The following is a 23,872-nucleotide window of genomic DNA, read 5'->3' as shown; positions in this document are numbered from 1 at the left end:
TAGACAAGCTTTTGGGTCAGAATGGGTGAGATGGGCCAAAGTGCCTACTTCCATGTCCTGATTCTATGGCGTAAATAATTTCATAAACCTTTGACCTGTTATATGATCCTCTAAATCAGGGGTGTCAAACTCATTTTAGGTCGCGGGCCAGATTGAGCAAAATGCAGCTTCATGCAGGCCGGATCAGTCGGACGCGTGCGAACGCAGCTTTCATTGCCTCCGTTTTTTCAGCCTGCTCTCATGTGTCTCAGTCTCTGCTATAACTACAAAGTGTTTCACTTTACAAATTCCGTTTCTTATGAAGAAGACTGCCGAGCAAGACTGCCGAATAAACACTAAAAACCCTGAAAACCTGGTACCTGAATAAACTCAGCATTAGCCATATCATACGCCATAAGCGCTTCGATTACTGGGGCCAGCTTTAATAGTAATTAGATATTATCTCGCGGGCCAAAGATAATTCCACCGTGGGCCTTGAGTTTGACATATATGCTCTAAATGGAACTCCGAAATATTTCTTTTACAAACAACTTACTTAACAATAAGCAAGGTGATGTTCATATCACACTGAACTGCAGACTGGGCATTACTAGGATTAACAAAAAAAATGTGAACAACGCAAAGATAGAAATCCAGGTTTTGATCACTGCACCTGATTAAATATCTGAATGATGAAAGGTTTAAATAAAGATATTTTGCAGATTGGTATTGCATGAATGAATGCAATGAGGAATGGTGTCTGTGAAGTATTTGTTCACTTTATCAGTTTCATCAGCATTGCAAAAAAAAAGTGTTAATTGGTATTAAGCCAGCAGGAAAGTCCTGACCAAGGCAACCAAATTGGAAAAGTGGCTTTGGCAACTGTTAAAAACATTCCATCTCTTTTTCTGGATTCTAGGAGTTGAAAGAAACATATCATTCATTATTAAAGTCTAGTCTATAGACTCCAAAATTAATGATAGTTTGCAAGCGGCTGTTCTTACCCCTGAGTGATCATCTATTCCGTCTTCTGACTCCATTACTTTTTCTTTTATCTCTTGTGGAGGAGGAAGTGCAGGTAAAACAGCTGGTAACAGAAATAGCCATTGGTTAACATAACCTTGTTTAATCATAGTGAGATAGACCACCTACTGATTGCCAGTTTCCCACCCTTAGACTAGGAAAAGAGTGACCAACTTGCATCATGCTGTTCGTTTCTGCATGACAGCAATGGATTATAGGGCTCCAAGTTGGATTTTTGACTGCTGTAGCCCAGTCCTTTGAAAGTGTGCAGGACTTCCATTTAACACCTTGTCCAGAAAATTACTTAAGGACAACAGCCTTCCTCCTGCAGTTTCTTTGGTAGGCAGTAATCACGAGAGAATTAGTGGGCACTAAGGTTGCACTCATTTAAAAATCTATCTTCAATAGCGTTAGTAGAAAGTACAATTGAAAGTGAATGTGAACACAGCCCGAAATTGATGGCAGTATTATCAAATCTCAGATACCTTGTTTCATTATTATACTGAAGATTTTAAAATTGGCAGATGCATGTTATTCCAAAACGCTTCAGTGTAACTAATTACTTACAGTTTGGTGTTGCAGCTTCTTTTGATTGTACAGTCATTCCTACAGAAGCAAAAGGGCGAGTGAGTTTTAAGTTTGATGGGTTGTACAGTGATACCTAGATGAATGACGGCCGACAAGTTACATAAGTGTTTTTGAATTGACTGTTAACATTGGATTCCACGAGTTACTTTTTAGTACTTAGTTTAGACACTTAAAATAACTGCTTGATATTACCGAGTTATCCAAAGAGATTAGTTACTGAACACCCTAAACACCAACAAAACAGCAAAGGAGACTCATTCTACGATATTTCATGTCAGCTGGCTCAAGGACCAAATCCATTTTACTTCTTTATGTAATTGTGGCTTTAGCTAAAATACAAGTATCATCATTTTCCCAATCCTTTATTCTATTTACTGTAATAAAGAAAATGTAAGTGCAGTGTTAACTTGTAGAAACTGTGTGGTGTTTTCTTTTGAACTTATAGTCCTTTAACATCTTTAGACTATTTTACTGTGCCCATGGACTGTTTTTTTTAATCAATTATGCTATTGTTTGCACTGTTGTAACTATGTGGTTTTGTGCAGGTCTTGTAGCTTTAGTTTTTGGTCTTGTTTTGTCTGGTGGATTTGGAGCTCCTTTCCAGGGAACGCGCTAAGACGGTAGCGCGATATTAATACGCAGCAGCCTCTCCGGACTCTGGATTGGGGATTGCCAAACGTTATGTGGATTTTCTGGTGTAGTCTGTTTTGTCATATGCTTTTGTGATATCATTCTGGAGGAACGTTGTCTCATTTTTTAACTGCATTGCAGTTGTGGTTTCTAAATGACAATAAACTGAATCTGAATCTGAATTAATGTGCTTGCAAAGGGCATTTGACAGAATCTTAGTTCAGACTGCTCAGTTTATATGACTAGTTTGGAATCTGCATCTGGTTCGACAACATCATGAATTTATAAATACAGGTTGAATGCTTGAGGCCAAAGTGTTTCAGATTTAAGAATTTTTCAGATTTTGGAATAAATTATGAGATAGCTTGGGATCGCCATCATTTCTGACTCTGAATTTACGCTACTAGTAAGCAGTCTTTGTGTGCAGGGTAACGAAAGCAGCATCGAGAGAATACCTGAATCAGCTGTTGAACAACAGCAGGCTTTCAGTCTCCACCTACAATGCCATTTTTTGTATTTGTATTTTACATTTCTTTCAGGTTTTACATGAGGTATAAAAACAGTCAGAATTGTAGACTTGTTCTGATGTTAGACCTTTGCAAACTCCAATGAATTTCTCTGCTTCTTCGTGATCAGTAGATGCTTTACCTTTAACTTCTAAAATCTTTAAACATTTAATGCTGTCTTTTCTTAAATTTCTGCAACTAGCCTGCTAAATATTCACAATTACCTTCAATTTTCAGTTTGTCGTGATGGATCTTAGGTTGTTTCATAATCAGCATACCTTTAAGAAGCATGTTTTCACCCTGACTCTGCCGAATCTATTGTTACCAAACATGATCGAGATCTTAATTTTTCACTTTATCCAGTGTTTTTCTATTTCTCATTAATTTCTGTCCACCACACAAGGTCATTTCTCAGAACTGTCTGTGAGGCCCAGAGACCTGTGCAGTGCCAGGGAACCTTGCCAGCAGCTTGTGGAATTTCCCATTTGTGACATCGTGTCACTGCTCAAGAAGATTTAGAATTTCTGAGGCTTTTGCACTTTGGGATTTCAGATAAGGGGTACTCGGCCTGTATTGATGACTATTTTAAAGGAATGTTTCCTCTAGCAAGATTAATAGAATAAACAGAGAAGTTTAAAGTGAAAAGTCCAACACTATTTAAAAAAAAAGTTAATTATTCATTGGAACAAGACGAATAGAAGGAAGTTTTGAGTAGAAATCAAAGAAACAAAAGATTCAGTGATCTCCGCCATAGTAATCACTGGGCTAGTCAGCAATGCTTAGTACTTGACAGGTGCAAAATATGCTACGATAGTTTCTGTTACAAAAATAGAGTATTCTGCTTTTGTTGACGTGTACCTTGTTGAACAAACGACAAGAGCAGCTGCATGACATCTGCCACAGGTTTTCCCAGATAACCGGCCAGTCGATGGTGATCCTCCCACAGTTTTTCAACAGGGAAACTCCTCAGCTCCTGCAGCTCTTGCTTATCTGCCCCAAGGTTCTCAAGGATTTCTGTCATTCTGTCCCACATCACAGCAAATTCAGATTCATTAATTCCAGTGTTCAGGGTTTCGAAAAGGAGCTTGTTTCGGAAGTTGCAGAGGTGGATTATGGCTGCGCTTTTGCTGTGGTCATTGCTTGCAGGCTCAGCGTCCCACCCTCTGCGGGGGGCGGGAAGGATCTTCAGGTGTCTTATAAGTGAGGCCAGCAAAGTGATGTCGAACCTCTGGGAGTTGGGTTGCTCGTTGTTAGGTGGATAAAGTAAACTCCATTCCCCTGTGGTTACCATGGCCTTTGAAGCACCTTTATGGTAAGGTTCTAAAATGCGTTTATTTTTAAGTAATTCCCTCTTTAATACTTGAGGTGGTAGCGCCCGATCAAATATCTGTAAAACGACTTCAGTGCCCTTTATTATGAGCAGATGAAGAAGGCGGTAAAATAATGAATAGTCCAGGTCCTTGGAAAAGGAATCCATGGGTAAAGCATTTCCAAAATTAGGGACACTGCCTTTGTCTAAAAGTCAACACATAATTGTTAATGCTACTGTGTGCATCATTTGTAGTTAACTGCAAAATACCTTAGACATACAAAACACAAGTTTTATTAAAAGCATAATTACAAATCTGCAACCATGAAAAGATCATTAACAAATCCATAGTTTTAGCTTGAAATTGTACCAGTTTAAACTGTTAATTTATCTGTATCTACAAAGGTACTGCCAGGGATGTCAATTTGAGTGAAGTAATGCTGGAAGAATCAGCAGATCAGGCAGTGGCCACAGAGAAAGTTTTAACACTCAGGACAGTGACCTTTCATAATAAATCATTTTTATTTCCAGCTTTTTCTATTTTTATCATTTACTTGTTCAGAAATTAAATCCTACAGGAATGGCTATAAACATGCTGTTATTTTTGTTATAAATCCCAGTTATTTAGGTAATTAAACAAGTTACTGTTGTTACATTCATCTGTGTATAATGTGTTGGTTCTCCTATCAGTAAGATAGATTAGAACCCGCATAGTACTGCTGCTTGCCCAGATCATAATTTATGGTGACCACAACTTATAATATGTGTATCCTTACAATTCTTAAAGCAGCATCATGGGACTCTGTCAGTCTTTTAATTTCTCCCCGCCCACTCTACCCCCAGATTTAGTGCAGGCTGGTAGAACCAGAATGCTACTTAGGATTTTGCTGGATTTGTCCTTCCATTATCTCAGGCTGGCCACATCGTAAAATTCCATTTGAAAGCCTAAGCTACCGGACTCGGGATCTGTCAGGCACTGACATCCAGAGCTGCAGGACTGAGCAGATGGAGATGGCTTTATACTGTCAGGGTGTAGCAGCACATCTCATCAACTGGAGAAAGTTATCCAAATGTCCTTCATTTGCAATACTGACATGAGAAATACTGAAGTGAGAAATATGGCCAGGATCAGGACATAGTCGGAGGAGTTGCAAGGGCAGCAATTGCAGTACCACCCGTCATAGGGTAGGGGTAATAGAACATCTGTACAAAAAAAGAGGGTGCAAGCAAGCACCAGAGTGAGAAAGACATGAATGGTGTGTGTGTGTGTGCACGTGTGGTGGTGAGGGGGGGTAGGCAGAAAAACAGAAAATGAATACAAGGACTTACACTGGACACAGGTTAGATTCCATTTTGTTTTTAGGTAAGCAAGCCCTTTAAATTCCACAAAATAAGTTACAGTTACAACTTTTTTTTCACCTGGGGTACCATTCTCTACAATGCAAAGATAAAGTCACTCAGGCTAACTCCAGCACTATTGCCCTCCTGGATAAGTCAAGTGTAAAGGGAGCATTTTGATGATTCCGATTCACTATGCAAACCATTCACAAAATTTTGTTTACCAAAAAGGCGTGCAGTTTGTGGGGAAGTTTGGAGACAAGAACCAATTTGCTTGAAAAAAAGAACTGTTAGATGTCCATCGGTATCTCGCATCACCTGAACCTCCACAGAGGTAGAAGTGTCCTCGTGTGCTCTTTTTGACATTTTTGAAACTGAAACTGCATTTGTTTGAATAAATGTACCAAACTAAAATAACTCCAACTTACCGAACTTATCAAACTCCTGGTTAAATTCTTCAAATAAAGGCTTCAGTTTTGGAATTGCATCTTGCTGTTCAGCCAGAAGAAACACTAGCTCACCAATTTGCCAAAGCATCTTATTGGTGATCATTTGCTCCATCAAAATATGTGATATTTGGTCATGCCTAGCTGCAGTCAATATCTTTAGTTCCTGTTCACTTACAGCTTTCCTAGACAGCAGCTTTTCAGCAATGTTGATAACGAGATCTCCTGCTTCATTAAGGACTTGAATCAAGATTTTCTTATAACTAAATAAGAAGTACAAACTGCACTGGTCACCTGAAAGGAAAAGAAAACATGCAATACTTGTATATAATTGAGAAGAAAATCTCATTCAGACACAAAAAGATGGATTGAGTTTTAGACTTTGCTGGTTAACCTACAAGTTTTGTAATCATTTTAAAATATAGATAAGCTCTATAGTGTTTGAAAAGTGAACTAAAATGACAGGCTCTGTCATTACCATGAAAATAATGGAATGACAATCAAAACAACTTAAAGTTCAAAACAAATTTATTATCAAAGTACACATATATGAATGACACCATTTTCATTTTCTTGAGGACATTCACTGTAGAACAATTAAATAAAATAGAATCAGTGAAAATCTACACACAAAGACAAGCAACTAATGTGCAAAAGGAGAGAAACAAAAAAAACAAATAAGTAAATAAATAATACTGAGAACATGAGTAGTGGAGTTGATGAAAGGGAGTTCATAGCAATGACAAAGTAAAATTATGAAAATAATGGAAATTAAAAATGTTCGTACCTGAACAGGAAAGAACCCAGTTCTAAAGCTGGTAATTAAACACATGGTGATAATGAAGGGAGCTGCAAAATTAATGACTCTTATACCAATGAAATTTTTTATAAATCTGGTTTTGAGACAGTTGAGCAAAATGTAAATATCCCCAAGATTATGTGGAATCACAAGTTGTCTCCTACCGCCCAACTTCTTGAGTCAACCTGAGGTCCAGAAAAATGTTTCAAGAGTTAATTTATGAATTAAAGTCAATGCTATCTATATCTCCAAATGTCTATGGTATAATCTGTCTGTGGTGATAATTCAGTGCAAATTAAAGTCCAAATCTTACTCAATTCCAAGATGAGCTTCAGCCATTCCCAGAGTTCTTGGTGTTTAGAGATATCCTGATTTCTAAGCAGACTTAGGAAGCGGCGTATCTTAACATTGCAGTTCCATTCCAAAACACGGTCTACAATGATTTCAGCAGAAATCTTATTGCTCTTCTCGGCAAGTACTTCTTTCAAGTTACACAACGTTAACAGTTCTGATGTGTTTTCAATTTCACAGATTGCATTTTCAATCAGCTTTCTGTTCTTAGCCATTTCTTCAAATAGGCGACATTTGACTGTTAGGAAAAATAAAACAGGATTTCATAAAAAATAAAAATAAAGGTAGCCTGTAATTTAACATTCCTTTCCATCAAGAAGAGATTGGCTAATAGAATCCCGAGAGAACCCCAACAAAATTAGATTTTTAATTCCTGGGGCTCAGCTTAGATCAGCCTGGGCTGTGAAGGATCGGCTGAAAAAGCCAGGGGAATGGAGATAGCATAGGAAAGGCTCCCTACTTTGCAATCTGAGAATCTACTGCAGAACCCAGTCACCCAATCATGACTGGAGCCAAAACTGGGCGGCTCTTCAGGCTCAGATACAAGTCCTCAAGCTGAAACTGGCAGAGGTCAGCTTTTAGTTTTGGACCCAACAAGATCTGGAGTGAGTGTTATGCTCGAACAAGTAATATGCTCCAGTGATTTGGATGGGCATTATTTTTAGAAAATAATAACAAATTCATAACCTTGTGGTCTTATATTTCAAAGGATTAAAATGTGACAAAATGTGCACATACAAGCTGTAAAATGTTTGTGGGTGGCATGGTGGAGGTACGTCTCCACCAAAGGAGGTGTAAGGAACTCCGTCCTTTCACCACCCTGCAGGTCACCCCTGGGTAAGGTGTAGCACCTGCTTTGCCCTCCCCCCAATCAGGGGCACGTGAAGCCACGGGAGCAGGTGTTGGATGGTCGTATGAGCAGCTTGTCTATGTAACAAGTCCTGGTTATGCAACCACTGATACCAAGCGGACAATCTCTGAAGGGTATTGATAATGGCTGGGGTCACCCACCTCATAAAGACACTGCCCAGAAGGCCGCCATGAAACACCACCTCCGTCAAAAAATGTGCCAAGACCAATCATGGTCACGGAAAGATCACGATCACAATGTCATATGACATGACACATAATGAACAAAATAAATATACATAATATAAGGAACATTGTTCAGCTTTAATTTAGAACTTCATGGTAACCTGTACAATAAGGGCACTCCGTACAGAGAGGGGAAAAAAACCACCTTCGTCCCACCAAACAAAATCTGAGAATTTGTATTTCAAGGGGCATTATTTTTAGAGATAAAAACAGGGTTGTTAGAGACAGACGGACAGACAACTAACAACCCAGACAAACCTGTCGAACAAAATGGATGTAGTCCTTCCTTTGCCATCTCAGTATTCTTCTTCTCAGGGCACTTACTGGATTCTTCAGGAGCATCAGTATCATTTGTTTTATTCTTCCTTTAGAATTAGGAGCAGGAGTAAGTCACATGTATGCTTGAGCCTGATCTGCCACTCAATAAGATCACAGATCTGATTTGCCTATTATTGCTTCATCTCAGCCGCAATTACTATCTATGGGGAAAATTCATGGCTCTCTCAAGATGAGGTTCCTCCCTATTATGTTAAATAGGTGATTCCTCATTTGAAACTTGTCATAGATTTCTCCAGAGGAAACATTCTCTCAGCATTTGTTCTGTCACGTCTCCTCAATCATATATGTTGTGATAAATTCACCTCTCATTCTTCTTAACTACAATAAGCATTGAGCCAAATTGATCCACCTTTCCTTATATGAAAATCTTTCATTCTCGGAGTTATGCTCATAACCCTGCTATGAAGTGCCTCGATTCATAAATTCTTGAGCTCCATGTAGGGCTCCTGATGTTGTTAGTCTCTTTAACAATTTGTATTAAGGTGGGTTGGATTCTGGAATGTGGCACTGGAAGCAGACACTCATTACTTTTCAGAAATCACCAAGGCACAGAGGGCAAAGCTCAAAGTGGCAGTATGGGAGTAGTGTTGATATGGACAACAGACAGCATAGACATAGTGACTAAAAGGGCCTATCTCTGTGCTGTATAGCTCTTATGACTTATTACCCATCCCTCCCTATGATGTGTGGCATGTTAGATCAGTTCAGAAGGCAGAGACAACACTGGTGGGTTTAAAGTCACATACAAACCGGACAAATCAAGCATTCATTTCTTCATTTAATGAATATTAGTGAACTAAAATAAAATTCATATTAATGCGGCAGTTCCTCAAATTATATTAGAGTTAAGTGCTTTATTATTATTTCAGCTTTAATGTAGTTTCCCCAGGTGATGCACCAAGCTTGAAAATAATGTCATGAGTACTGCGTAGTTCTATTATTCCAGTAACGTAAACATTCTGCTACATCCTCTCTAAGATTTGCAAAATATGTACAAAATTTAACCAATCAACTGTGCTTCAAGCCATTAATTCAAATTATCTGAACTTACAAAATTTTTTTTCAGCATATGAAGTTCCCCAGGGAAGTTTATTATACAAAACTAAGTACAAATGCTTTTAAATATTTAAAAATACTTACATAGTGGAAAGTTGTGGTTGCTGAGCTGGAATCTTCACTTCAAACTGTAAGAAAACATTGAGAAAAATACAGGTCTATTTAAAAATAAAGACCTTCACCTCGAACACCACAATAATTCGACATTACACAGCAAGTAATCTGTCAAAAATATGAAAGCCAAGCTCAGATAAGGAACTAATAGCTATTAAAAGATCACAAATTAATGATAATGATAATTTGTGCTGACATTAGTCTTCCTATTTTCAAAAGCAAGTTGAATTGTAACTGAAGTATCTGTAGTAAATCAGAAGATGAAGACAGATCAGTTTTAATCTGGTTTGAAAAGACAAGGTTGTCTGGAAGGTGCTAAAGGATGGAGACAGTGAATGATTGTGACAACGAGGATCATGAATTTGATCCATGTGCAGTGATAAAAGGTGGTTAATAAGAGACTGGAACAAGAATTAGATAAATGAGTTATGCTACAGCAAAAGGCTTTGAGGGACAAGTCAGGAAGGATAAGATTTAAACAGTCAAATGTCAAGAGATGGAAATAAACATTTCTGATCCTCGCAGGGTAGGACCCAGGATCTGCTACCTGGGGCCAGGCTGTTGCTCAGGGACTGCCCTGCCCCATGGGGCAGGAACACCTCAAATTTCTGCTGGACCTGTGGGGCTGCGAAAACTGCGAAGGCCAGGAAAGGGTGTAGGTGGTGAACGCAAGACTTGAGTGGGGTCGAGTACAATCCAGTCTATAGGATTCAGCAAAGAACGTTGCATGATAACAATCTCACCATTCCTTCAACTTTACATATCTCAAGATTTAATGCAACCATATAGGGAAGCACATGAACAAAGCAGGTTAGTAATGCCATAAAACTCTCCTGCACTAATACCCAAATAACATGGTTCATAATGCTTAAGAAATGCCAAAAACTGAAGCCAAATCGGAATTTGATTCTAAAAGATCAAACAGAAAATTTTGAAATGACATGAAATAAGACTAAAATCCAGATACAACATCGAGTCCAAACTGATAGCCAAATTCATTTCACAGTCAAGAAATGAACCCAACATCCCTTGTGTATTGCAAGAAAATGTAGACATAGGCTTCTGAAGCGAAGGGCCAATGCTCAAAGCTCATTCACACCACTCTGGCCATTAACAGTCAAACATACAATGCAATATTGCTGGTAATTACCTCTGTTTGTGTGCTTCCTGCAGCACTGTGTATCATAAGTTTTATGATTATCCCTTTGCAACCACTGTTTATACAATTCATTAAACAGAAATCCTGTGCAGAAAGAAAAACACATTTATTTGAATATACAGTTTATTAAACAAATGTGACATACGTTCTCACCCTTCACTGGATATGGTCTACAAGAATCTGGAAGAGGAATCATAGAACACTACAGTACAGAAACAGGTCCTTGGGCCCTTCTACCTCATGCCAAACTAAAATTCTGCCTAGTCCCATCGACTCTGCACCCGGACCACAGCCATAAGGCAAAGCAGCAGAATTATGACATTTGGCCCATTGAGTCTGCCATTCCATCATGGCCGACTTATTATCCCTTTCAACCTCATTCTCCTGCCTTCTCCCCTAATCTTTGAAATCCTGCCTAATCAAGAACCTATCAGCCACTGCTTTAAATACATCCAATAACTTGGTCTCCACGGCAATGAATTCCACAGATTCATTACCCTCTAGCTTAAAATTTTCCTCCTCATCCTGGACTCTACCACTATAGGATGCATCCTCTCCACATCCACTCTAACTGGACCTTCCAATATTTGATAGGTTTCAATGTGATTCCCCCTCACTCTTCTAAATTCCAGTGAGTACAGATCCAGGGCCATCAAATAGTTAGCATACATTAACCATTCCCTTCCTGGATCTTGTGAACCTTCTCTGGATCCTCACTAATGCCAGCACATCATTTTCTTAGATAAGATCAAAACTGCTCATAATATTACAAGCACAGTCAGAATGAAGCCTTATAAAGCCTCAACGTTAGAGTATCCAGCTTTCAGTATTACTCATTTCTTCCTCACTAATATTTCAGGTCTTACTTATTTCTACTTACTTGTTATCTTCTTCTAACTAGATTTTCTTTTCGATTTGTATCACCACTACCTAATTCATTCACTCTTCTCTCCATCTGTGCAACTTACAATTTCCGTTCTAATATTTCACAGTTCTCATGAAGGATCAATTCGACACCTTAACTGTCTCTTTCCCTATAGTTATTTTCAGACTTGTTCAGTATATTCTGCATTCCCTATTTTATATGACGCTCCAAATATTGTTACAGGCAGTACCAGGTGTGATTTCAAGTGTCACTGCTTACAGATCCACATTCTGCTTTTTAAAAGTGTACCTCATTACATTTACTGAGTAGATAAAGAATATCTGCAAATATAGATGGAGTCAGATATAATCCATCAACATACAGTGCTGTGCAAAGATCTTAGGCATGTACAGTATATCTAGCTAGGGTGCTGTAGATTTTTGAAGAGTACTGTACTAAAAAGTATGGTTGCTGCAAAAAAAGAACAAATTTCATGACATATGTGAGTGATGATAAACTGGATTCTGATATGGGTCTCTATTGTGGACCGAGTGTGGGAAGGAGGCAGGAAGAGGGGAACCAGAAGACCCTCCATATCTCTCCCATCCACGTACCTATCCAAACATTTCTTAAATGTTGAAATCAAATCCACATCCACCATTTCCACCATCTAAGCACTCTGAGTGAAATGGTTCGCCCTAATTGTTCGCCTTAAATATTTAACCTTTCACCCTTAATCCATGACCTCTAGTTCTAGTTTCACCCAACCTGAGTGGGAAAAACCTGCTTGCACTTACCCTATCTGTACCCCTCATAATGCTGTATGTCTCGATCACATCCCCTACTCTCGAGGGAATAAAGTGCTAACCTATTCAACCTTTCCTTATAACTCAGGTCCTCAAGTTTGGCAACATCCTTGTAAATTTTCTCTGCACTCTTACAATCTTATAGATATTTTTGTTTCATAGAATAAATATAACAGAAGCATTGGGTTTCTTCTCTTCATCTGTTAAAAAGAAATAGAAAGTGATAGTATGGAAAATTCATCAAAATAAGGAAGATGACGAGATGGGGTAGGGAAAGAGGAAATGAGAGGAGTCAGCGATCAGAATATATCTCACCTGATTAGATTGCCCCTGGTAGTTAGAATCTCTTAACTTTTTCCAACAGGTCATATGATATTGCATGACACAATTATTGTCACAAGAAAGTTCGACATAACCCTGAAATGTAACAAAATTGGTACAGACCTCTGAAATTTCATAGAATAAGTATTACATTTTCTTATCTTATTTAGAATAGAATTCATGAAAAAGTCCCTTGCAGTGTCCCTGCAGCATGCAGTACAACTAATTCAAAGTGGCTCTTTGAGACACCATCCCTCGATATGCCTGGCTCTGTGCACCACTCCATAGGGTCACCTACACTGAAGAAGCCTCAACACCTTCACTTCCTTGTCCTCATTCCAAGAACAGTTGACAGGAGAACAAATGGGAACAAGACACATCTACCAGGGATGGGAAGAACAGGTGGTTGAGGAAGAAAAGCATGCATAATTATTTTGAATCATAACCAAGAGAAAATCTGCAGATGCTGGAAATCCTAACAACACACACAGAAATGCTGTAGGAACTCAGCAGGCCAGGCAGGCTCTATGGAAAAGAGTAAACAGTCACCGTTTCGGGCCAAAACCCTTCTTCAGGATTAGAAAGGATTGGGAGAAGTCAAAGAAGGTAGGGGAAGAGGAAGGAAGAAGTACAAGGTGGCAGGTGATAAGTGAAGCAGGGAGAGGGGTGAAATAAAGAGCCGGGAAGCAGATTGGTGAAAGAGATAAAGGGCTGGAGGATTGGGAATCTGATAGAAGAGGATAGAAGACCATGGAAGAAAGGAGAAGGGGGGAGCATGAGCGGGAGGTGATGGCCTGGTAAGGAGATAAGGTAAGAGAGGGGGAAAACAGGAATGGGGACTGGTGAAGGGGGGGGGCAATTACTGAAAATTCAAGAAATCGATGTGCATGCCACCAGATGGAATATAAGGTGTTGCTCCTGCAACCTGAGTGTGGCCTCATCACGCCAGTAGAGGAGGCCATGGATTGACACATCGGAATGGGAATGAGAAATGGAATTAAAATAGGTGACTACAGGGAGAATCCGCTTTTTCTGGAGGAGTGGTGCTTGGTGAAGCAGTCTCCCAGTCTACAGTACACTGGGTCTCACTGATAGACAGGAGGCCTCACTGGTAGCACCAGATACAATAAGTGACCCCAAGAGACCCCACAGCTGGTGGTGGTCTCACCTGGAAGGTCAGTTTGAGGCCCTGAATGGTAGTGAGAGAGGAGGTGTAGGGGCAGGTGTAGTACTTGTTCCGCTTGCAAGGGTAAGTGCCAGAAGGGAGATCAGTGGGGAGGGACGAATGGACAAGGGAATTGTGTAGGAAACAATCTCTCTGGAAGTGGGGAGGGGGGAAAGTTTTGCCTGGTAGTGGGATCCCGTTGGAGATGGTGGAAATTAAGGAGAATTCTGTACTGGATGTGGAGGCTAGTGGGATGATAGGTGAGGACCAGAGGAACCGTGTCCCTGGTGTGGCGGCAGGAGGATGGGGTGAGAGCAGACGTGTGTGAAATGGAAGAGATGTGGGTGAGGGCAGCGTTAATGTTGGAGGAAGGGAAGCTGCTTTCTTTGCAGAAGGAGGACATCTCATTAGTCCTGGAATGAAAAGCCTTATCCTGAGAGCAGATGCAGTGGAGTCAGAAGAACTAGGAAAGGAGATGAAATTTTTACAAATGACAGGTGTACAATGTCCTGTGTATGTTACTAAAAAGGGCTTCTTTGGTTTGTTACGAGTAGGAATGTTTCTTTGTCTGTTAAATGTTTCTCTCGCCGTTGTTTCGCTTTAGAATGGCTGATATGGTAATTGTATTCATTTGTTAATCAATGGGGAATGTTATTGTGTTTTGTGAGGCTGGGAACTTGGGGGAGGGGTTGCGCGGGCTTGGGGGTGAAGGGAGTCGGGAGGGAGACGCCGAGGAAGGAGGACGTGCGCTCGGAAGACCACCGGGGAGTCCGAGGTGGAAGACGTGGAAGTCGGGGGGCAAGCGACGAGGAGTCGAATGGTTCGCTGGTTGAGCTCCAACGAGTGCACTAAACTGACTGAACTTTGATAAGTTGGCGCCTTTTGTTTTTTTCTTGTATATATATATATATATATATATATTGTATTGCCTAATACTCTTTTAATTTTAGTAAACTCTTTAAAGTGTATTTCATACCGGTATTTGTTGTGGGTTTGATACTGTTGGCGGGCGCGAGGCATAAACTTGATTCTCACAGCACCTGCGTGTACGGGAGGTGGGGTTGGTGAGTGGCTGGATCTCCTTTTCCCCTAGACATATACCAGCCTGTTGGGTAAGTGTTACACAGGGTATAGTCCATGTAGCTGTGAGAATCAGTGGGTTTATAAAAGATATCAATAGATTAATTGTCTCCATCTCTGGAGACAGAGAGAGATCGAGAAAGGAGAGAGCGCGCTCAGAAATAGACCAAGTAAATTTGAGGGCAGGTTGGAAGTTGAAGGCAAAGCTGATGAAGCTCAACATGGGTGCAGAAAGCAGAACCAATGCAGTTGATGTAGTGTAGGAGGAGTTGGGGAGTGATACCGCTGTAGGCTTGGAACATGGACTGTTCCACATAGCAGACAAAAAGACAGGGATAGCTGGGATGCATGTGAGTGCCCATGGCTACCCCTTTGGTTTCGAGGAAGTGGGATAAGCCGAAAGATAAATTATTGAGTGAGGGCCAGTTCCACCAGACAGAGGAGACTGGTGGTGATGGGGAATTCGTTGGGTCTGTTGTTCAGAATCAATACCAAAACTTAGGTTCATTGGGTGAAGAATAAATCGGACAGAAAGCTGTGTGAATCATACCTCTACTTACAGAAACAGATACTTAAACTAATATGCTTTTTGAGACAATCAGATCCTCACTAGATGATCAAAGCAACTTGAAAATTACCAGACAATCAAGATATCACACAAAAATGCAGAAGGAACTCATCAGATCAGGCAGCATCTACGGAGAGGAATAAAGAGTCGGTGTTTCGGACCAACACCCTTCACTCTTTATTTCTTTCCATAGATGCTGTCTATCCCGCTGAGTTCCTGCAGAATTTTGTGTGTGTTACTCTGGATTTCCAGCATCTGCAGGATCTCTTGTGTTTAGACAATCAAATTGCTCAGTTTCCAGTTCTTCAACAGTGAACAAGAATTAATGCCCAAATAAAATAACCAGTTCTTGGTTGCAATCTAGTCTAAATTCCAGTTTAATCCTTACATGAAAATTGCTTCCTTACATTCAGAAACAGCATCCCATTACTACTTCCATCTGATTAATGAGATTATCTGGCAACAATCCTTATTAGCAAGTCAAAAACACGAATCAACTGACAGAAGAGATGTTTTAAGTTTGGCTCATTGTGTGTAAGTGTTCTATATGTACGAAGCCGTACCTTGTAATCAGGGTCAGACGGATAGATTTCCTTCTTGTAATATCCTTGACAACTTAAATGTTGGCAGGTTGCTATGGGGTCGGGAGGATCAGTGCACTTTTCAATATATTCATTTATTTTCACCTAAAGGATGAGAGAAGCAGAGTAATAACATGCACCTCATTCCAGTTTTGGCTGATCAGTTTGATAGGCATTTGAAGAAAAATAATCTACTGGGATGAGGGAAAGAGTGAGGGAACAAAAGCTGTTTAAAAAAAAAAAAATCACAAAAATTTGGTAGGCTGAATTGCCTTGTATATCATCTGGGTTCTGCACTTCTATAACAAACTTCAAGTTTAGCCAATTAATCACCAGGTTCAAGAACAGTTACTATATAGGACACTCAAAGTTGCTGCGCAGGTTGACTCTGTGATTAAAAAGGCATACGGTGCATTGGCCTTCATCAACTGTGGGATTGAGTTTAAGAGTCAAGAGGTAATGTTGCAGCTATATAGGACCCTGGTTAGACCCCACTTGGGAGTACTGGGCTCAGTTCTGGTCTCCTCACTACAGGAAGGATGTGGAAGCCATAGAAAGGGTGCAGAGGAGATTTACAAGGATGTTGCCTGGATTGGGGAGCATGCCTTATGAGAATAGGTTGAGTGAACTCAGCCTTTTCTCCTTGGAGCAACGAAGGATGAGAGGTGACCTGATAGCGATGTATATGATGATGACAGGTATTGATCGTGTAGATAGTCAGAGGCTTTTTCTCAGAACTGAAATGGCTATCATGAGAGGGCATAGTTTTAAGGTGCTTGGAAGTAGGTACAGAGGAGATGTCAGGGGTAAGTTTTTTTTTTTAAACGCAGAGAGTGGTGAGTGCGTGGAATGGGCTGCCGGCAATGGTGGTGGAGGCAGGTACAATCGGGTCTTTTAAGAGTTTCTTGGATAGGTACATGAAGATTAGAAAAATAGAGGGATATGGGTAACCCCAGGTAATTTCTAAAGTAAATACATGTTCAGCACAGCTTTGTGGGCCGAAGGGCCTGTATAGTGCTGTAGGTTTTCTATGTTTCTAGTTCATCAGTTGCTTAACAGCAAAAATCAACGGAACCTAAATTCAGATTATGCCCGAGGCAATATTCTATGTTTCTGGTATCTGAAAATCTGACAAAATACTAAATTTAAAGAAGATGGCCAATAATTTGCATACCAAGAACTTGATATGACTTGAATTAATTTTCTGAAAACTCCCAACAGCATGAGGACTTTTGCCTGATGAGTGTGGGTTTTGCACAGGAAGTCAGTTTTGCTTACACCTATTCTGGAGCTTGAATAATACATTTAAAATCTAGTAATCTGCCACAATGGATGAATGAAACATGAACTAAATTTTAATAATTACGGTGTTCCCAAAAGATCACAATGTCTAATCCGCCACATCTCTGAGTGGCGCAAAGAAAGGTGAATGGCAGAAATTTGAAGTGCCATTGTTGCCACACAAAAAAATATGAAAAAATTATTTCTTATTACAAAGCTATCACCACCACTGTTACGTAAGCAAAAGAATTACCTTAAAAAACATGAAACTTTTCAGAATATATTTTGCACTATCACCCACACCCCAATATATCTTTTACACATTTGTTTTCCTATAATGCTTCTGAGATAGCAATTTGTTTAACCATACTGAGTGACTTATTCTTAGTATTTGAGATAAAGCTCTTACTTCAAAATATTCTGGTATAATCTCTTCTGCTTTTAGTATCACATTGCTCCATTCTATGTTTGGAGGGTTTTCTGCAAACTCTTGTTTAGATTTTTGAAACCACTGCATGGCATCTTCAAATCTGCAGAAAGATTTAAACATCTCCTTATGAGTTATTTTTATAATTCTTGGCTTGAATGGAGGCAGAAAACCTCTAACATAATTGAAAGGTCAGCTCAAACTTGTGAAATATATCCGTAAGGAAATTTAAAATAACAGTTCTTGTCATGAACTAAGGATTTTGAGTCGAATTTGGATCACTTATTCCTTTTATTAATCAACCATTTGAAATCTTCCCGTTTTGTTAAAACGGTGATAAACTATCAAATATTTATCAATAAGCTTCAAGTCTTAGGCCTCAATGCCTTCTTGTTCAGCTGGATCCTCGATTTCCTCACTTGCAGACTCCAGTCAGTTTGGATTGGCCACACCACCTCCACAATGACCAAATGCACAGAATCAAAGGCTGTGTGCTTAGCCCCTTGCTCTACTTGCTTTAGACTAATGACTGTAAGGCTAAGCACAGCTCCAATGCCATATTTAAGTTTGCCACCAACACCACTGGTGTTGGCTGAATCAAAGATAGGAATATAGGAGGGAAATTGAAAATCTGGCTGAGTGGTACCACAATAATACCCTCTTACTCAATGTCAACAAGACCAAGGAGCTGATTATTGACTTCAGCTGGAGGAAACCAGAGTGCATGAGCCAGTTCTCATTGGAGGATCAGAGGTGGAGAGGGTCAGCAACTTTAAGTTCCTTGTTGTTATCATTTCAGAGGACTGTCCTGGGTCTAGCACGTAAGTGACATAATGAAGAAAGCATGGCAGGATTTTTACTTTCTCAGAGCCTTGCGAAGATTCGGCATGTCATCTAAAACATTGACAAACTTGTATAGGTGTGTGGTGGAGAGCATATTAACTGGTTGCATCATAGTCTGGTATGGAAACACCAATGCCCTTGGACAGAAAAACCCATGGAAAGTAGTGGATACAGCCAAGTTCATTATGGATAAAGCTCTCCCCATCGTTGAGCATATCCATGCAAGAGTGCTATTGCAAAAAAAAAGCATCCATCATCAAGGACCCCCACCATCCAGGCCATGCTCTCTTCTCACTGCTACCTTCAGGAAGGTACAGGAGCCTCAGGGCTCCACCACCAGGTTCAGGAACATTTATTACCCTTCAACCACCACACCCTCGAACCAGAGAGGATAACTTCACTCACCCCATCTCTGAACTATTCCTATAACCTATGGACTCACTTTCAAGAACTCTTCATCTCTTTTGTTCTTATAATTTAACACAGAAAGAGAAGGCAAATGACAGGCAAAAGGAAAGGAGAGACAGACTGCAAATTAGTTGCTGGAACCATCTACAATAATCAGAAAAAAAATGAAATTTAAGAAATGGTGACAATGTCACATTAGGTTATTTGGACAGAGGGATAATTTCACCCTCCTACTATCCAAAGTTTTAAAGCAGGGTGGTCTTGACAGCTCCACTTCCCTTCAGTGTCTCCAATTCCACAGCATTTCTTAACAGTGTACTGCAAATCAATGTTCTGCACTATCTTGAAAGCATGAACTTCCTCCACAAAATGAGGTTTCTTGATGTCTTGTCATACTTGTCTTTATAATGCTACAAATACTGAGATTCATATTAAAAAGCTAATTCACACAAATAAACTATATACCCTACACCTGGCCATGCAATGCCCAAGGATTTTAACATTTATCACTCTTCTACTTTTGCCCCATTAACTTAAAGACTTGAAATATGAATCTGAACAAAATATCCATTCATACAATGTAGAACTATGATTAAATCAATGGAATTACTTTTTTGTACTTTTTAATTCCTGGAAATCCTAGACTTTTTTTTCAACTTTTATATTGTGCACTATTGTGATAAAGTAATACAAGACTAAGATTAAGATCCAGCTGATATAGAGTTTAGTTATCATCCACACATACAAACTACCTAGACCTAGACTAAGATTCCAGGATCAGAATCAGGTTTTATATCAATGGCATTATGCCATATTTGTTGTTATGCAGCAGCAGTATATATTAATAACAAAATGTAATTTACAGCAAGTATACCTATAAGTTAAATAAATAGTGCAAAAAGAGAGAAAGAAGGAAGTGATGCAATATTCATGGGTTCAATGTCTATTCAGAAATATGGTGGGAGAGGGGTAGAAGCTGTTCCTGAATCTCTGAGTGTGTGCCTTCAGGCTCCTGTACCTTCTTCCTGATGTTAGCAATGAGAAGGTGGTGATGGGCGTCCAAATTCCACACTGGAAGGGGATTTAGCTGTTTAAATTATTTCTTGGAATAAAGAGGAGTATGAGTGATGGTGATCATAAAACAATTCATCTTGTTTACTCGTTCATCAGGAGGCTGCACAGTTCACTTTGTAATGGAGGACAGTTGTTTACAACAGTAACTAAGAAAGAGCAAAACTGAATGCAGGTAGTGCATAGACACATTTAGGTCATCCCGTAATAACTGAACATTTATTTCCAATGCAATTTAAATTGTTCTAAAGACGATTTAATTTTTTCATATTCACCTTCAAGCTGAGGTCCCTTACCTATTTTGCTTGTAGCATAAACAGCCTGAAGTGTGATAGGCCACATACAAAAAATTCCGGCATTCCGGTTTCTCCTTAGTCATTCTCTCAATTGTTTTAACTTGCTTTTTGGCTTCAGCCAGATCCTAGAGATACAGTATAAAGAGTGTAAAATAGCTGCAGGGCAAACAACACCAAGTGTTTAGAAACCACACCTTCGTCCGGACCTTGGAACATGTAAACTGCACCCTATTTCAAAAGAAGTAGTCAGAAAGCACACAAGGTTAAATACCCAGTAGAGTCAAGCTTACCATCATGTTCGCTTCCAGCTACTTTGCTCCTTTAGATAGATACTTCATCCCAAAAGAAATCACACTATCACAGTAGCATTACAAGTGCACAGATATACAAATATTAGAAGAGATGTAGGGAAAGGGAAAAGGAAGGAGAGTCAGAGATGGACTATATGCAACTGGGAGACGGGTGAAGGAAGGGGAGGAGAATCAGAGAAGGACTGTGTGTAATTGGGAGTACGGTAGAGAGGGAAGGAGAGTCAGAGATAGATTGTGTGTAATTGGGAGTACGGTAGAGAGGGAAGGAGAGTCAGAGATAGATTGTGTGTAAGTGGGAGTACGGTAGAGAGGGAAGGAGAGTCAGAGATGGATTGTGTGTAAGTGGGAGTACGGTAGAGAGGGAAGGAGAGTCAGAGATGGATTGTGTGTAAGTGGGAGTACGGTAGAGAGGGAAGGAGAATCAGAGATGGATTGTGTGTAAGTGGGAGTACGGTAGAGAGGGAAGGAGAGTCAGAGATGGATTGTGTGTAAGTGGGAGTACGATAGAGAGGGAAGGAGAGTCAGAGATGGATTGTGTGTAAGTGGGAGTACGGTAGAGAGGGAAGGAGAGTCAGAGGTGGATTGTGTGTAAGTGGGAGTACGGTAGAGAGGGAAGGAGAGTCAGAGATGGATTGTGTGTAAGTGGGAGTACGGTAGAGAGGGAAGGAGAGTCAGAGATAGATTGTGTGTAATTGGGAGTACGGTAGAGAGGGAAGGAGAGTCAGAGATGGATTGTGTGTAATTGGGAGTACGGTAGAGAGGGAAGGAGAATCAGAGATAGATTGTGTGTAAGTGGGAGTACGGTAGAGAGGGAAGGAGAGTCAGAGATAGATTGTGTGTAATTGGGAGTACGGTAGAGAGGGAAGGAGAGTCAGAGATGGATTGTGTGTAATTGGGAGTACGGTAGAGAGGGAAGGAGAATCAGAGATGGATTGTGTGTAAGTGGGAGTACGGTAGAGAGGGAAGGAGAGTCAGAGATGGATTGTGTGTAATTGGGAGTACGGTAGAGAGGGAAGGAGAATCAGAGATGGATTGTGTGTAAGTGGGAGTACGGTAGAGAGGGAAGGAGAATCAGAGATAGATTGTGTGTAAGTGGGAGTACGGTAGAGAGGGAAGGAGAGTCAGAGATAGATTGTGTGTAATTGGGAGTACAGTGGAAAGTAACAGCTAAGTAATGACATTTTCAAGTTCTGTGCAGGGAGCATCATCAATACATTAGTCAATGCTCCTGGGGCAGAAAATATGAAGGGGCTGAGTAAGTGAAACAAGCACAGTTCTACATATCGAAGCTACATGTACTTAGGAGCATATAGTCAAGCAGCATGGAAGCAAGGCCATTGGTCCAGGCCGACCAGAATATCCTATCCAAGCTAGTCCTATTTTCCAGCATTTCCCCATGACCTTCTAAACCTTTCCAGTCCACGTACCTGTCCAACTCACTTTAAAAAGATGTGATTGTAGCTGCCTCAATCACTTCTGGCAACTCATTCCTCAAGTTCCTCTTAAATCTTTCCCCTTCCTCCTTAACCTACGCTCTCTAGTTCTTGATTCACCAAACCTGGGAAAAAGGTGAAGTGTTTTCATCCTATCTATGCTCCTCATGATTCTCTAAACTTCTATAACATCAGCTTTGTGTGTCCTGCACACCAAGGATAAAAGCCCTAGTCCATCAAGTCCCCTTGAGATTCCTCTCTTCAAATAACGCCCTCTTTAAGACCCACATCAGAATTTCATCATTGAATTTAATATCTTCTTGTCTGGAACAGCAGTCACTTGTATTCATTGTGAAATGCCCTGGAAAACTTTCCACACAAATAGAGAGGTTTGCTTGCTTGTTGTTGCCACTGATGCTATTTTGAATGCAGCACTTTTCAGCACATCTGTAGTTGTGAACCTCCCATGATTCAGGACGTTTACAAGGACAGGTGTGTAAAAAGGGCCCGTAGGATCATTGGGGACCCAAGCCATCTCAATCACAATCTATTCCAGCTGCTACCAGCTGGGAAGCGGTATCACAGCATAAAAACCAGAAGCAAGAGGCTCCGAGACAACTTCTTCCACCAGACCATCAGACTGATGAACTCACGCTGACTTGAGTGTACTCTATATTACATTGACTGTTCTATTTATTATAAATTACTATGATTGCACATTGCACATTTAGATGGAGACGTAACATAAAGATTTTTACTTCTCATGTATGTGAAGGATGTAAGAAATAAAATCAATCCAATTCAAAATGCCACATCAACGCATTAAACAGCAGATCTCTATCAAACCATTCGTAAAGCTTTGTAAAATTGATCAAACAAATCATTTGGATTAAGAAACAAAAGCATGCAGATCAGTTTAATAAAAGCCAAAATAGCTTCAAACATTTTTTAAGATTACAAATAGAACTACCAAGAAAATGGTACCTGTGCCTTGCTTCTGGAGCAGAGAGCCATAACAAAGTAGTGCAGCAACAAGAGGTACTGCACTTGACTTATTCGACATATCTAAAAGCAAGAGAGGTGAAGTCATTCAATCGCATTTACACTTTGCCTTTGAATAAGCTTCCACTAAACAAAATAATTTATATTTTGATAGCAAAGAATATCCCAAAACAGATTAAGGCCAAGGAAGTGCATTTATATTTTAAAGTTGTTTTCATAATTCTGAAGGCAAGAACACACAACCATGGCTTGCAAGAGAAGTCAAAGCCATCATAGAAGCCAAGGAGGATGTAACTATGTGAGTCTAATGTCACTGATGAAGAAGATGCTTATAGGACAGGGCCTATATAGAGTAGAAGATAGGAAATTTTACTTCATAGCAGAGGTGTCAAAGGCTATATACAATGTGAAGCACATTTCCTAAGTGGGTGTTGGATGTGCTCATACATTTAACAAGTACCTTAACGTTAAGACCAAGATTCCATAACCATAATTAGACTGAACGGAGGTATTTCAACCTCTGCTGTGTAGCTGCATTACACACATGATGCTTGTGCATTATATCCATAAATCAAGCTTTAAGCTGCCATAAATCTGCACTGGGAAGCGTACAAGAGACCCATGCTAAACACCTACAAATATCCTCTCGCAATCAGCTCCTACTGCATAACAATACCCCTGA

At 40.0% G+C, this 23,872-nt stretch overlaps 2 protein-coding genes across 5 annotated transcripts in view; one reads left to right on the top strand and one right to left on the bottom strand.

Moving 5' to 3' along the window:
* Positions 1–23,872, top strand: part of LOC140727663 (SH2 domain-containing protein 1B-like) — a 225,657-nt gene that overhangs the window by 87,713 nt on the left and 114,072 nt on the right. The gene's annotated exons all lie outside the window — the stretch shown is intronic.
* Positions 1–23,872, bottom strand: part of LOC140727662 (E3 ubiquitin-protein ligase DZIP3-like) — a 94,551-nt gene that overhangs the window by 50,900 nt on the left and 19,779 nt on the right. Inside the window, exons 5-17 of one of the 2 annotated variants that reach the window (XM_073045298.1) lie at positions 23,173–23,253; positions 20,445–20,569; positions 17,809–17,929; positions 16,101–16,223; positions 12,719–12,820; positions 10,724–10,816; positions 9,544–9,587; positions 8,323–8,429; positions 6,932–7,207; positions 5,802–6,113; positions 3,585–4,241; positions 1,570–1,608; positions 984–1,066 (exon numbers count right to left, since the gene is read on the bottom strand). In XM_073045298.1, coding sequence (XP_072901399.1) covers positions 984–1,066; positions 1,570–1,608; positions 3,585–4,241; positions 5,802–6,113; positions 6,932–7,207; positions 8,323–8,429; positions 9,544–9,587; positions 10,724–10,816; positions 12,719–12,820; positions 16,101–16,223; positions 17,809–17,929; positions 20,445–20,569; positions 23,173–23,253 — 2,163 coding nt within the window. The remainder of the gene's footprint in view (positions 1–983; positions 1,067–1,569; positions 1,609–3,584; positions 4,242–5,801; positions 6,114–6,931; positions 7,208–8,322; positions 8,430–9,543; positions 9,588–10,723; positions 10,817–12,718; positions 12,821–16,100; positions 16,224–17,808; positions 17,930–20,444; positions 20,570–23,172; positions 23,254–23,872) is intronic. The other variant, XM_073045299.1, reaches the window with a different exon arrangement.

The sequence above is a fragment of the Hemitrygon akajei genome, chromosome 5 (genome assembly GCF_048418815.1).
Source record: "Hemitrygon akajei chromosome 5, sHemAka1.3, whole genome shotgun sequence".
In the NCBI taxonomy this organism is placed as follows: Eukaryota; Metazoa; Chordata; class Chondrichthyes; order Myliobatiformes; family Dasyatidae; genus Hemitrygon; species Hemitrygon akajei.
Note: the sequence above shows the minus strand (reverse complement) of the source record. Positions and strands in the feature narration are given on the sequence as shown.